Source organism: Chinchilla lanigera, unplaced genomic scaffold (genome assembly GCF_000276665.1).
Source record: "Chinchilla lanigera isolate Chin_1 unplaced genomic scaffold, ChiLan1.0 scaffold00001, whole genome shotgun sequence".
Lineage (NCBI taxonomy): Eukaryota > Metazoa > Chordata > Mammalia > Rodentia > Chinchillidae > Chinchilla > Chinchilla lanigera.
Genome location: NW_004955402.1, coordinates 42,440,929 through 42,454,785, shown reverse-complemented (window position 1 = coordinate 42,454,785; position 13,857 = coordinate 42,440,929). Strand labels below are relative to the sequence as shown.

Here is a 13,857-nt window from a genome sequence, read left to right as displayed (position 1 = left end):
GTAGTTAGGACTTCCTAGACTTGAGCTCTGTCAACCATGAAGAGAAAGCTGGGCTATAGCACCTCTCACGTCTCTCGTAGGTCCAAGTTCAAAAGGTCTCTTGTCTCCGAAGTCTAGGTCAAGTTCTAACTCTAAGGGGCTCTATCCTCACCCTGCCACCAGCCCAAAAGCTTCATGCCACACATCACAGAGAGCCAAAGGGTGGATTTAAAGACTATGAGTATTTGTGTACCATGAACACAAAAAAGCAACACCTAGAAAACCTAGGCTATTGCCCAGCTGATGCTTCTGTAACCACACAGCAGTCACCAAATTGTCACCCAAATCACCGATCTCTGAACTCAAGATTATACATGCCCACAATACCCAGTCTCCTAGGAACAAAGGACAGATCTATACATCCCAAAGTTACGAACATATATTTTCATCTCTCACTCAGTGTCCACAGGACACTAGTTCCAGGACCCACAGATGCTCAAGTCCCTATGTAAATATAAATAGCACAGTAGTTAGGCAGGTACCAGAACCACCCTTTATGTATCCTCCCATAAACTGAAACTCATCCCTATATTACTTAAAGTACCTAACACAAAGTAAACGCCATGTAAACAGTTTTGCTTAGGGAACAGTGGCAAGAAAAAAAAATGTCTATACATGTTTACTGCAGATGTAGTATTTTTACTCAAATGTTTTTGATCCAATGTTGGCTGAATTTACACGGATAGTGAGGACCAGCTATATTAAAATGAACACAGCCACATTCCCAAACAGCTTTTCCACTGAGAGGGTAAAGATCCCACACAACACAATCTACTTTCCTCAGGCCATCATCCCATGTGAAGCATAAGCCTGCTCACTGCCCTTGAGATGTGCAATTAGATTCTCTGCAAATGTGGCCTGAGCCCCATGGCTCAGCATCAAGCACTAAATGAATCTCTTTAGATGACCAGCTGACATCCTGTTAGATGGTGCTGGTGCAGGTTCAACTTTGAAAAGTGTTTGCCAAGCTGTCCCAGAAGCTGACACACAAAAAACCAGACATACCTGGCTCCAAAGATGTCCTTTTTGGCAAGATCAATGCCAGAGACAACTTTCACTCTGAGAATACGGGATTCTCCCTGTTGGAGAAGGAAAAAAAGGAAGGTTAGAAACTGATCTTCAAAAAACTGCTCTCTTACACCCAACATTAAAGCCCATGATTTCTACTCAGTCCCGCTTGGTCCTACAGAATATATCATTTCAAACACAGGCAATTCTTCCTTATAGGGAAGTTTAAAACCAACACTGAAGCTCGAAGTTCCCAACTCTAGAAACTATGGTATGCAGATTAATCAGGCCCAAGTTTAATTTCAAACTAGGACATCATCATCAATTATTCCTGACATTTGAGGAAGTACTTCCTAGTTATACCCAGACACAATTACATGCATGAACCCCAGTAAATGTCCAAGAACAACCAGGTGCCACAAATATAGTACATAATCCCTCCTTTGATGTTAATATATGTGTAAGTGTGGCCAGAGACAAAAAATAATTAAGGTTGTATGTGTTAAGATACTCCCTCAGAATCACAGTGCTTTTCAATATGTTGTCATCAGCGAACATAAAAAAATTTTCAGTTCCAATAAAAAGCAACATCCTGAATGATAACCACGCAAACCATCTAAGAAGTCAAGCCAATTGTTCATTCATTCCAATACTTCCCACACGCCAGGTATGGAACCTGGCCTTGAGATATAAACACGAATGCACTCCTGGTTCTAATGGAATGTGATAAGCAGACCAACAGTATACAACCCTGTGATGCAACCATTCAAAAGGGCATGGATTGGACAATCATTTAAGAGTGGTGGCAATCTAATGGTATGCATGTTATTTTTCTTTTAAAAGATGTTAACGTCTGAGTTATTTTTTTCTAAAATAAACCTCAGTATTCAGGTCTAATCACAATGTTGGCACTTTGTAATAAATAGGTGGGTTTCAGGTTGCAGTCTGGGTACTCAGTCTCTAAAAGCTTTACCACCACTGGGCTAAGACATTCAGGATACAGGAGATGGCCTAGAGCAGTGATGTCGAACCTTTTGGGGATGAATGACCAAAATACAACTGAAAATCCACTTATTTATCACAAACTACCAACACCAAAGTTATACCTGAATACTGAGGTTTTAGTTTAGAAAAAGCCACTCATACATGAACATCTCTTGTCTTAAGAGAAAAACAAGTAACACACATACCATAGGTTCACCACCAATGCTTAGAGGGAGGAAGTTGACATGAACTCCCAAGTTTTCAATTTGGGTCACTGTCAACACAAACTAAAATAAAGGATTAAGTCCCAAGTTTCCACGGAACAAGGCCAGGGGGAAAAACAGATAGCTAAATAGGTAAACTGCAGAAGTGTCTTGCCTGAGTTAGAGACCTGGAGCTAGCAGCAAGATTTGGCAGCTGGTGGTTACAGTCAAAGGTCTGCAGAAAGTTTTCCAAGAAGAGTGCAAAGAACACAGGTGCTGAGCAGCAAGAGAGACGTAACATGAAATTCATCTGTCCAACATATTTAGTCAAAATCTAGTTGTGAGAAGAAAATGTAAATGTTCTGATGTCAAAATAAAAGATGGAGAAAATAAGATAGTGGGTCTCTGTCAACCAATCATGGATCATATGTACATGCAAGTAGAAGATGAAATCAGAGAAACTTTACACTCCAGGGTTTTTTCATCAGTCTGATCATCTATCCCTGACACAAGGATGCCCACACACAAATACATTCTCAACTTCTGTGTTCATGTGCTTGGCCACCCATCAAACATGGGCTGGAGTACACTTGCCTACCATGCACAAGCCCCTGGGCCCATCAGCAGCACCACAAAAACAAAAGCACCCCTGTGTGTTCGAGTTTGACTGTTTCATTAAATGATTAAGAGACATAAAACAACACCAGAGAAGTCAAAAAGTAACTGAAATACAACATGGCCATAGCATAACAGTATCCTCATGTGTTTAAAAAGGTGCTGAGGTTAAAGTGCTCTTCCCCTGGCTCCACTGAATGTTGTGGGGATTATCCTGAATTATGTTTTGTATGCTCACAGTCTGGAGGTCATGGATTATTTCATCAGCATGGAAGTTATATATGTGAAGGTGCTTCTGTGTGTCTCAGCAAGGTGTACCTTACTACTAACTGTGTGATACTCCCATGATCCGCTCAGCTTGAGGGATAACAGTGAACATATTTCTTACATATGAATCAAACTTTGGTAGCCTACTAGTGTAGTGTTTTTGTATACCTGAAAAGATTCTGTGGCCATCACATACAAATTGAAAACCATCAGTTTGCCAGGTGAAGGAGTTCAGACTTGACTTGAGAGGGGTGAGGAGTCACTCAGAAGAAGAAATGGAGGACAGGAGACCATCGGAGAAGAAGGAGCCTAGTTACAAATACTAACACCAGCAACTCCCCCAAATACTCCAGTGCAGGGAGAAGCCACAGGGAAGCACACATACTGTTACAGGGAGTGATAATCTGCAAGCCAATGGTGGGTGCCAGCTAAAAGAGCAGATGTCTGATCTGGCAGCAGAAAGAGAGAAAGACCCTTCGTGATGAAGAACTGCTGAACAGTGGGACCTGCTTATACCCACATCAGACACAGCTGTGGTTCTGTCTGCACAGCACAGTCCTGTCCTTGTGACTGATCTGGGGCAGAAGAAAAAATGTCTGTCCACAGGAAGGAAAGTCAGGAATTACTAGCCACACACCATGGAATAGAGGGCAAGAACTCTGGCCAGAGAAACTGCCTCTTCACTGGAGTTTTCAGGAATCCTGGATAGAGTCCTGGGTCTTCCACAGGTTTGACAGAGACTCAGTAGAATCTTAACTGGATTTGAAGGAACAGCACAGCTAATACCTGGCTTTCACATTCATGTTGGGTAAATCGTGTTACATGGGGCAGGCCTACTTGTCAAAGCAGGAAACAAACAAACAAACAAGCATTGATATGAGTAAATAGATAAAAAGAAATTTTAAGGAAGAGATAGTTAGAATCTTCTAAGGGAATCTGATTCATTCATTTAATAAATATGAGCACCCACTCAGAGATGCAAGGAAGGCAAGGTTAGGCCAGGCGCGGTGGCACAAGCCTATAATCCCAACACTGGGGTAAGAGGATTGCCATAACACGAGTGACTAATGTGGGAAGTGGGGTACAGAAAAAGGAAAGCAGAAGGCAGGAGAACAACTAGGGTTTCCAAATGGATAAAGATAGACAGGTGCCAAGTTTTAACATATAGAAGTATGTTCAAATTAAAATATTTGGTTAAGAAATTTGAGCTACAGCCCAGGAAGTTGTTCAACAAATTGTTTCCCTTTTCCTCCTGGACACAAGGTTAGATGAGATTTCCCAGCTTTCCCTGCAGATAGGGACCCTCATGGTGTAGCAGAAGATCTCCCTGCTCCCCTCAGCCAGGATACTTCAGTTTGTTAGTTGCTCAGATAATAGTTCTGGTTACAGTTTCTGTTACTTTTGTTTCTTTAGAACCAGCTAGTCACTGTGGTGCACAGCTGCTGTCTTGGTTACTTCTTTGTTGCTGAAACAAAATACCACACGCCCAAAATTAAGGAAAGGTTTGTTTATTTAGCTCAGTTTGTGGAGGTTTCAGTCATAGCTGGCTCCATGGCAGAGTGGCATGGCACAGGGGCAACCGTTCAAGGCGGTAGAAGACAGCAAAGTAACCAGAGCAAAAAGGGTCAGAGAACAAGCCTCTTTTCTTCCCTTATATTGTAAGCAGGCCACCCTGCTCCCCCAGGGCAGGTGTGACACTCACACAATCCCCATGTCCTCCTCTTGCACCAGATGAGGATGTTTATAAAGGACCCTGGCTCCCTGCTGAGTCCCTTGGTTAAACTTCTAAATTTCTCAAGTTGACACAATGTATCAACCATTATAGCTGGTCACTATGATGCATATTGTAAGGACCAATCCCCAATTGACAAACCATTCTGCTTCAGTATTTCCTGCTTGCTTATCCCATATAAGCCCTAGACCACCAGCGATCAGGGCCTGATATTTGGGAATGACCCTGATCAGTGCCCATCTATTTACATAAATCTGCCTCTAAATCCTGGGTGTCGTTTCAGTGTTTCTGTTTGCTATTCCAACAGGACCATGTTCTGGTCCTCAAAATATACATAGGAAAGACGTGAGCCTCTCCCATTGGCCCAATGCCACTCAACATCCTCCATCTCATCCCCACTCCTCTGCTAAGAGAGGGTCCTGATAGCCAAGAGGAGAAAGTTTCAGGAAGCCTGCAAAGTACAGCTCACCCCTCCCTCCACTAAGACCCTCTCACCCTTCCTCAGTTGAGATCAGGCAGCAAACATCTCTTTAGCCTCACTGAAAACCCATGGCCGCTGCAGCAGTTAGCCTATCCTCACATACAGCATTGCTTCGTTTTTTAAAAAAGATGTCACTGACATACCTGCATAGGAAAAGATCTGGAAGGGAGATGTTAAGATTCATCACCTCTAAAACATTGATAACTTTTTACTTGCATTGTTTTGCCTTTGAAACATTAAAGAATTCTGCTTTTAAAAAATGCAATTTGGGAGCTTTGGGTATTCCTTACTGGTAACACAACACCTAGCATGCCTAGCAAAGACAGGAAAAAAAAAGAGGAGAGAGAGGGAGGAGGAGGAGAATGGGAGGGGGAAAGAAAAATAAAAAAACTGAACTTTCATACAAACTTCAAAAATCATAAGAATAAGATACTAAACATTTTTAAATCACTAGTCATGGTCCTGTCCAGCCTTGCTGTATTTTTAAAGTGAATAAACTTACTTCCATCATAATAAAAACACACTGATGAGTCTTTTTGTGGCCAGCTCACACAGGTAGAGAGCTGTGTCTTTGGAGTAAGTAAAAAGGGCTCTCCTGTGTAATCCACAAGCAACAGCTGGCAAGTGAAGCTAGGAAGGGCTTTATTGAGCACTTAGTATTTACAAGCAGCTGTTGCAGGAAATTTCACTCCTGTCTGAAGTTTGAGTAAAGAGCATTACCTATAAAAATAGTTATTATACACAGCAAAATTCTTATCTTTGTTTCCTCAAAGTGACAAGCTTAAATCAGATAAGCAGCCATCGTCATTCAGTAAGGAAACATGTGACAAGGTGTGTGACTAATTTATCGCATGCAATAGACCCCAGGCTGCGCAACTGTACTTTCTGAAGCATTTTATTACTTTCATAAAATCTATGCATGATATTTTAATCCCTGTTTATCACTCTAGCAGAATCAAATATTTAACTAAGGTGGCTTGGCTCAGACAACAAAAATAGTATTCACAGACTGTGAAATGCAAAGAAGGAGCAGGCCATGAGAGTGGCTAGGCCAATTACAACTACCCGCGTTGCTTTCTGCTTTGTGTTCTTTTTGGTTTGTTTTTTATTTTGAGAAAGGGTCTCACTATGAAGTTCAGACTGGCCTTGAACTCACTTTGTAGTCTAGGCTGGCCTTGAACTCACACCAATCCTCCTGCCTCAGCCTTCCAAGTGCTGGGATTACAGGTGTGTGCCACTATGCCTGGCCCTTCCTATTATTAAGCTATTATTTTGCATTGCTATTATATTAAAAGGAGTGATTTTGTACACTTCATATGTGCTCTCTTTCACATAGAATTTTCTAATTTTTTTTTATCAAGACAGCAAGGTAAGGTACCCACCCACACAACACTGCATACTAATAAATCAGGTATCCACCTTAGAATCAGGCAGGACTGGAAGACAACGACTAGAACTCTGGCTTAGAACTAAGCCTGCTCCTTAGGCTATGTGTAAGTGATTAATACATTCCTATACCCACTCATGATGCCCCTGGAATGCATAATCTATCAAAATTGTGCCTAGTAAAAAAATACATTTCAACTTCAAACTCATCACTCAAGATACTAGGTTCAATGTGCAATGCTGCTAAAAATAAAATGAAATAGAAATGCTAAGGATATAGCTCAGTGGTAGAGTGCCACTATGTTAAATTCTCAACACTGCAAAAAACAGTAACAAAAACATAAAAGGAAGAGGTGGTATAGAGACTTCCTACATACTGTCTGCTCCCACACATACCAGCCTTCCCCACTGTCCACATCCTGCCCCAGGGCTGTGTTTATTACCAACCAGGAACCTGCATTAACACATTAGAATCACATGCAGTCCATAGTTTACACTGGGGCTCACTCTTAGAGCTGTGTGTGCTGTGGATTTGTATAAGTCAGTTTTCCACTGTGACCATCTAGCATACATTCAACAAAAACTCACCGAGTGCCAACTGTGTTGAAGATATGCCACTAGCAAGTAAGAAGAGTAGAAGACTAAGCAAGATGCATTGTTTACATTCCCCAGAGGCTCACAATTAAACTTTGGGATTGAATCCAGGGCCTTCATTCCCAGCCCTTTTTATTTTTATTTTGAGACAGGGGTCACTAAGTTGCCTAATTGCTCAAACTGGGCTCAAACTTGCTATCCTCCTGCCTCAGCCTCCCAGACTGCTGGGATTACTACAGGTGTGTGCCACTATGCCTGGCTTACTGATACAAGGATGGAACAGAGGCAAAAGGTGCCACTAGTGAGAACAAATATATTGGGGGAAAACAAAGTAGTCCAATACCAGGACTACACATCCACCCCAGTTTCAGATAATGATGACAACTGTAGAAAGCCCCAACTCACAGGACTGTCCGCTGGAGCTGTCTGTTCCCCACAGTCCAACACAGAACACGTGGTAAAGTTCTAGTCTGACAACAAGCAGAAGTCCCAGGGATTTTGTGCCTGAAAAACTGCAGGGACACAGAATTCTGCACAGCTTAAATTTCTTAACCTTTACTAGATAATGGCTATTCTTATCCCAAGGGAAAAAAAGTCAGAAAGTGAGGCAAAGGAAAAGGATGCTCTACAAAACATAATCATAATTTAAATGCTTAAAGCCACCAGACTTTAAGTATGCTATGTGTGTTTAAAATCTATCCCCCAATTCTTGATACTTCTCTCTTCAAGAGATGTGGGCTTGACTGCACTTTCCTTATGTGGGGTTGGATTTACAGGCCCTTTTCTAGTAAAAGGATATAGAAGTGGTAACTGTGTGACTTTGAAGATTACGTCGTAAAGAAGTACTGTGTCTCTCTCTGTTCCCACACACACGCTGCTCAGCAGCAGCGTTATGAAGACAGTCAAGCTGCCCTATCCAGGGGTCCCTGGGGTGAGGAACCAGGATCTCCTGCCCACAGCCAGGTAAGTACCCGTGCTATGATCTGAATCTGAAATGTCCCCCCAAGGCCCATATGCTAAATAAAAGTTTGGTCTTCAGCCCACAGCACTACTGGAAAGTGGGAGATCCTTTAGGAGGTAGAAAGGCCATCAGGACACTGAAGTGTGCCTTGGTGGGCATTCTGGGACCACACACACACACACACACACACACACACACACACACAACCACCCCCTATGCTTCCTGGCTGCTATGAAGGGAACAGCTTTGCTTCACCACATGCTCTCATGATGTGCTGCTGCCTGACCATAGGCCCAAAAGCAATGGGTGATCCAACCATGGACTGCAACCTAGCAAACAGACAAAATAAACTCTCCTTATGTTGACTATCTCAGGTATGTTGCCACAGTGACAGAAAGCTAACACACCCAGACATGAATCCTTCAGCTGCAGTGAAGTCTTCAGATGACAGCAAGTTCACAGGAGACCCTTACCCACTGTGTGTGAGAAATATCTATGCATGGAAACTATTCAGTAAGCCACTCTTGACCATTGGGATAATAGCCCATGTTTCCTGCTTTATAAACTGCTAGGTTTGGGAATAATTTGTTTTGTATCCAGGATACATAACATATATAGAGAAAACCAGGGCAACAATCAGAATCTAATTTATCTCTTCATTGAGATTTTCTTACGTAAGATGATGACATTTAGAAAAGGACACTAATAAAGACTATTGACTGTGTCTTTTATTATGTTAAAACTAGTGGCATTTTTAAGGCAGAATGAACAGAACTGACTGATCTGCTCAATGTAAGTGCAGCAGCTGTGTTATTTTTTATTTATTAATACATGTTTGCAGTCCACAGTGCTTACATTCCTTGTGTGGAGTTGGTACGTGTACATAATACGTTTTAATTCCTTTTTTCATCCTCTTTCCTTTCCCTCCCACCCTCCTCCACCCATCTCTTGATCCTCTTCCCCTCTGAGAAGGACCTATTTCCCTACTTCCTATTACCTAGCTTTCATTCTGTTCTTTATTTATACTTCACTTATACTTTCTCTTATAAAAAAAAAAAAAAACCATACAAAATGTAAGCCTACATGTCAGATTTATTTCACTTAACATTACGGTCTCAAGGTCTGTCCACATTCCTCCAATGTAGAATTTTAAACAAAGACAGTTCCAAAAAGTCTAGTATATGGATCATCCACAAGCATGAAACTCTGGCAAAAAATTTCAAGAAAAATCATGGTGCCATTAGAGACGACCTGAAAAACCACAGTACAGTGGTATCTCGGTTCATGAACTTAATTCTTTGCACAGTTCTGGTTGCAGACTGACCTGGTTGTACACTGAATAAAATTCAATGATTAGGGTCAATGTTGACCTCAAGAGAAAATTTGATTTGGGTTCATGACCAATTTGGTTTTCGACCAAACTCGTAGAAAGAATTAAATTCATGAACTGAGGTAACGCTGTAATTTGCCATTAAAACAATTTTAAATTTACCTTTTTCTCTAATCCACAGGATCAACTTATGTTGTTGCTAATGGCAGGGTGACTCAGAGCCAGCTAGCATAACCCCACTTCTGTCCGTTCTTCCAAAAACCACTGGTAGCCCATTCTATGTCAGGTTCTGTGCAGCTGCTGTTGATGTGAGGCAGCTTCTCTCCAATCTCTTTCACTTGCTGCCATCTCTCTAAAATGTCTTTTACCATGGGCACATGGATCAAACTAAACCTTGGCCTGCCACTGAACACTCACTACTGGCTTCACTAAAGAAGTACCTGTGTTCCTCGCTGGGAGCCGGTGCCCTTCCTCCCAGTACCTGCCCATACAACATCTATTCAGCTCCAATGGCCTGCTCAAGTCTATGCAGCAACTTGATCCAAAGTGTGTGCTCTGCACTGAAAACATTGTAAGGAAACAATGAGTCAGAGGCTAAGCCCACAGGAGCTTAATTTCTACACATCGGGAGATAGCACTGCTACAGACTGCACCTGGAATGCTCCTCGAGGGTCATGCTTCAGAAGTGTGGTCCCCCTTGGTGCTACTGGGTGGTGGGAGTATGTTAACTTAGGCCCTATGGGATAATCTTAAGTCACTGGGGGCATGCCCTTGATGGGGATAATGGGACCCCAGTCTTTACTCTTCCTCTTTCTTTGGCTTCCTGACCATAAGGTGAGCCCTTCTGCTCCATTAAATGCTCCCTGCCATGATGTGCTGTCTCAGCATGCTCAAAGCAATGGAGCTAATTGGTCATGGACTGAGACCTCCGAAACGGTGAGCCTAAACCTTCTCTCTTTACAAGCTGATTATCTCAGGTATTTTGTTACAACAGAACAGAAACATAAATACAAGTAACTGCAATATGACAGAATAAGTTTAATAACAGCAATGCATGATGGTCTGTGAGAACCCCAAAGAGGAAGTTATTAGTGTATATTAGGGTGAGGAGGGGGAAATAGGCTGGGAAGGTGGGGAAAGCCCTACACAAGTACACTTTTGATCAAGACCCATAAGAACTCAGAGAGAGGAAAAGAGAAGTGGGCATGCTGGAGGTGCTCGCAGGGGAAGCAGGGTGGCCTGCTATCCTCTTCCATGTGGTATAGGACAGAGATAAGGAATAGGAGCAGTAGGCAGACCTAATGGAGGCAAGGCTGGAGAAAGGAGGACAGTTAAGCATCTGGCAGATGAGCGCTATGGCTCTGGAATGGAGGACAGGGGACTGGTTCCAAAGCTACTCTGGGGGAAACAGCATGGCTGGGTGACAGGTTCTGCAAAGCAAGGAAGAAGGAACCCACAAAACCACTGTTTGAGTGTTAGTGGGGTCTGGTGCTACTGCCTGGTAGCAAATAAGGGGAAAAGGAGGGTTGTGGGCTAAAGGAAATGAGGACTCACACTTGTAAACTTTGAAGTGATCTCCTCCATAGGCAAGAGAGACGGCTTTGAGGCAGTGAAATGTCCTAAACCAAAACTCATCAGAAATTGGAAATAGATACACATGATGTGAAGTGGCTCCATGCCCCTAGTCCCTTCTTCAGACTAATCCTTTGTACTGGCACATAAGTAACAAACCAATGTGGCCCCCCTTTTTTCTTTTTCCCTTTCTCTCTCTCTTTCTCTTACCTCCTCAGCTAGACTCAAAGGCTGCCCTGTCCAGTAGCATAGCCACAGGAAGCTCTTTTCATTTAATTCAAATCAATTACAAATAAAGGTCAAATCCTTGGTAACAACAGTCAGATGCCCAGTGGACACTGTACTAGACAGCATAAACATAGATATAGAACATTTTCATAATTCAGCAAGTTTTATTGGACTCTGCTACTCCATGGACATTAACATGGAATTAGCAGGAATGAGAATAACTTGTTGTAAAAGGAAGGATGGTAAGGAAAGAGAAAGAGGAGATAGAGAAAATAACCCCTATACTTAATAGGAGAGTTACCCCTGTAAAATTAAGCTATTTACTAGCAGGAGAGTTACCCTGTAAAATTAAGAGTTACCCTGTAAAATTAAGAGTTACCCTGTAAAATTAAGACAGTTCACTATAAACAAACATTGCAGGGTCAATATTTCCTCTGCAGTGTTAAAGTATGGCATGCCAGCTGAGTACCTATGAGTTAGTGCCTGTAAAGTCTAATAACACAAATGCCCTGTTGCACCGTACAGTCTTTCTGTATCTACACATTTAAAAAATCACTGTACAAATACAGGAAGAGCCGTGAATGTGGTTTCATCGAGTATGACAACAGTCAGGGACTTTCTGATGAGCCCAGCACAGGGGGCTAATATCCTAACAAGGTTGCTAAAAAAGCATAAGGGAAGCAGGAAAATGGGTAAAACCCAACCAGGGCCCCTAGTCACTTTAAGAGAACTGAAGACATTCTGGAAAATGCTCAGAGGGGAAGGGTTGGTACAAAAACAGAAATGAGACTCAAGTCAACTGAGAACAGCTGAAGACAGGAGTGGGACTGCCACTCCTCTGGGGGCCGCCTCTGGGGCCCATGCAGGCGGCTCCACCAGGCCCATGGATGCACTATGGGAGAGCTGGGTGAGCGGCAAAGAGAGGGAGGTGGACTTCTATTAACTGTGTGTACCCAGCAAGGTGCTGGCTAGCCAGCTGCATCCCAACACTCCTAAGATGTCTGTCAATCTTGGTGCCAACTCCGCAGGGCTCCTGCTGAATCCCACAGGTAACTAAATACTGTTTTGACCCATGCCTTGAAAGTGCTCACATGACATTTCTTCCTGTAAATGACAACACTGGATGCCTTTGTTTCTGGCTTTTGAATAGAACAGAGCCACGGTGCTCTAAGAGGTTGTCCTGAGGTTTTGGCAGGTATCATTAGTCCACATTATTTCACCCACAAACTGCCTCACTGGAGAAGAGGTGGGTGAGCAGGTGGGATCAGGAGCAAGTGGTAGGTTAGGAAGTTAACCAACAGTGGGTGGTGGCTAGACTCAGGCTCATGCCAAGAAATATGGTTCCGTCGACCCCGAGCCACATGTATGCCTCAGCAAACATGCCAACTCTCCACGTGTGGCTAGCCTTACAGTGGCTCTAATGAGCAACACTCAGTCTTTGCATGGAGCCATCTCCCATCCTTTGTACAACCAGAGTACAACCACAGTACCTCAGTGATTACAGGGAGGGAGAGGAAGCTGTCATCAAGTAGGGGCCACGAAAGGAAGGTGCTGGCGAGCTCTGCAGCTCCAAGGACATGATCACCCTCTTCCACTGATTAAAAATTCTCTTTGCACCAGAATAGTTGGTCAAACTTCCTGTAGCAAAGGTCTTCAAAGAATACTTTTATCAGTGGTTCTTTTGTTCTGAATCTCCAGTCATAAGACAGGAAATATTTTTAAATTCCTCCATAATCGCTAAGATGAGAATTAGCTTGTGTTTGTAGTTCTAAAAGTGATTCTAATAAACAATGGCACTTTGTTGGAAACCAAAAATCATACCTCAGGATCTAAAATCTTACATGTTTCAAGGCAGAGACACAGTTTACCTCTTTCAATAAAGTAAAATCTGGATATGGGATGAAATTTAGCCATCACTACACAGTTTGAATTAAAGGAACTGGAAGTAGTCAAGAGCTCAAGGTCAGTCAAGAGCACTTCCCCTGGGTAAATTCTGTGGCCTCAGAGCTGGAGTTCACCGAGAGGGATGAGAAAGCGGCTTACCATGAGTTAGAGTACCCAGGGCCCCCAGCACCCCGGTGCAGACACACTTGAACAAAGCACCTCAGAAACTCAGACACGTGACAAGTTGTAGATTTTACAGTGAGAAAATGTCCTGTGCCTGGATGCAAAGGTGCAGGCCCAACGACTAGCATCTCCACTCTGCAGGGAAATTATACTCTGGGAGCAGGCTGCCTGGTGAGCCTGTACTGAGAACAGGGGCTTAGCCTAATGATTCAAATACATGCTGAGCCCTTTTGCACACCGGGAGACACCTGCCACTGCTCCCAAGTGCTCCGGTTCCCCCCAGACAGCACAGGCCTTCCAGTGCACCACCAAACCGAGCCCTCCTTAGTGTCTCCTTCCCACAGTCCGCCAGCCATCCTCTCATCTCCGGGCTCTACCCTCACCATGCAA

The 13,857-nt window shown here is 43.1% G+C and overlaps 1 protein-coding gene across 1 annotated transcript in view; it reads right to left on the bottom strand.

The window, feature by feature from the left end:
* The window catches only part of Nedd4l (neural precursor cell expressed, developmentally down-regulated 4-like, E3 ubiquitin protein ligase), a 349,282-nt gene that overhangs the window by 233,876 nt on the left and 101,549 nt on the right, over positions 1–13,857 (bottom strand). Inside the window, exon 2 of the mRNA XM_005372988.2 lies at positions 1,045–1,118. Within this exon, the coding sequence (XP_005373045.1) occupies positions 1,045–1,118 (74 nt within the window). The remainder of the gene's footprint in view (positions 1–1,044; positions 1,119–13,857) is intronic.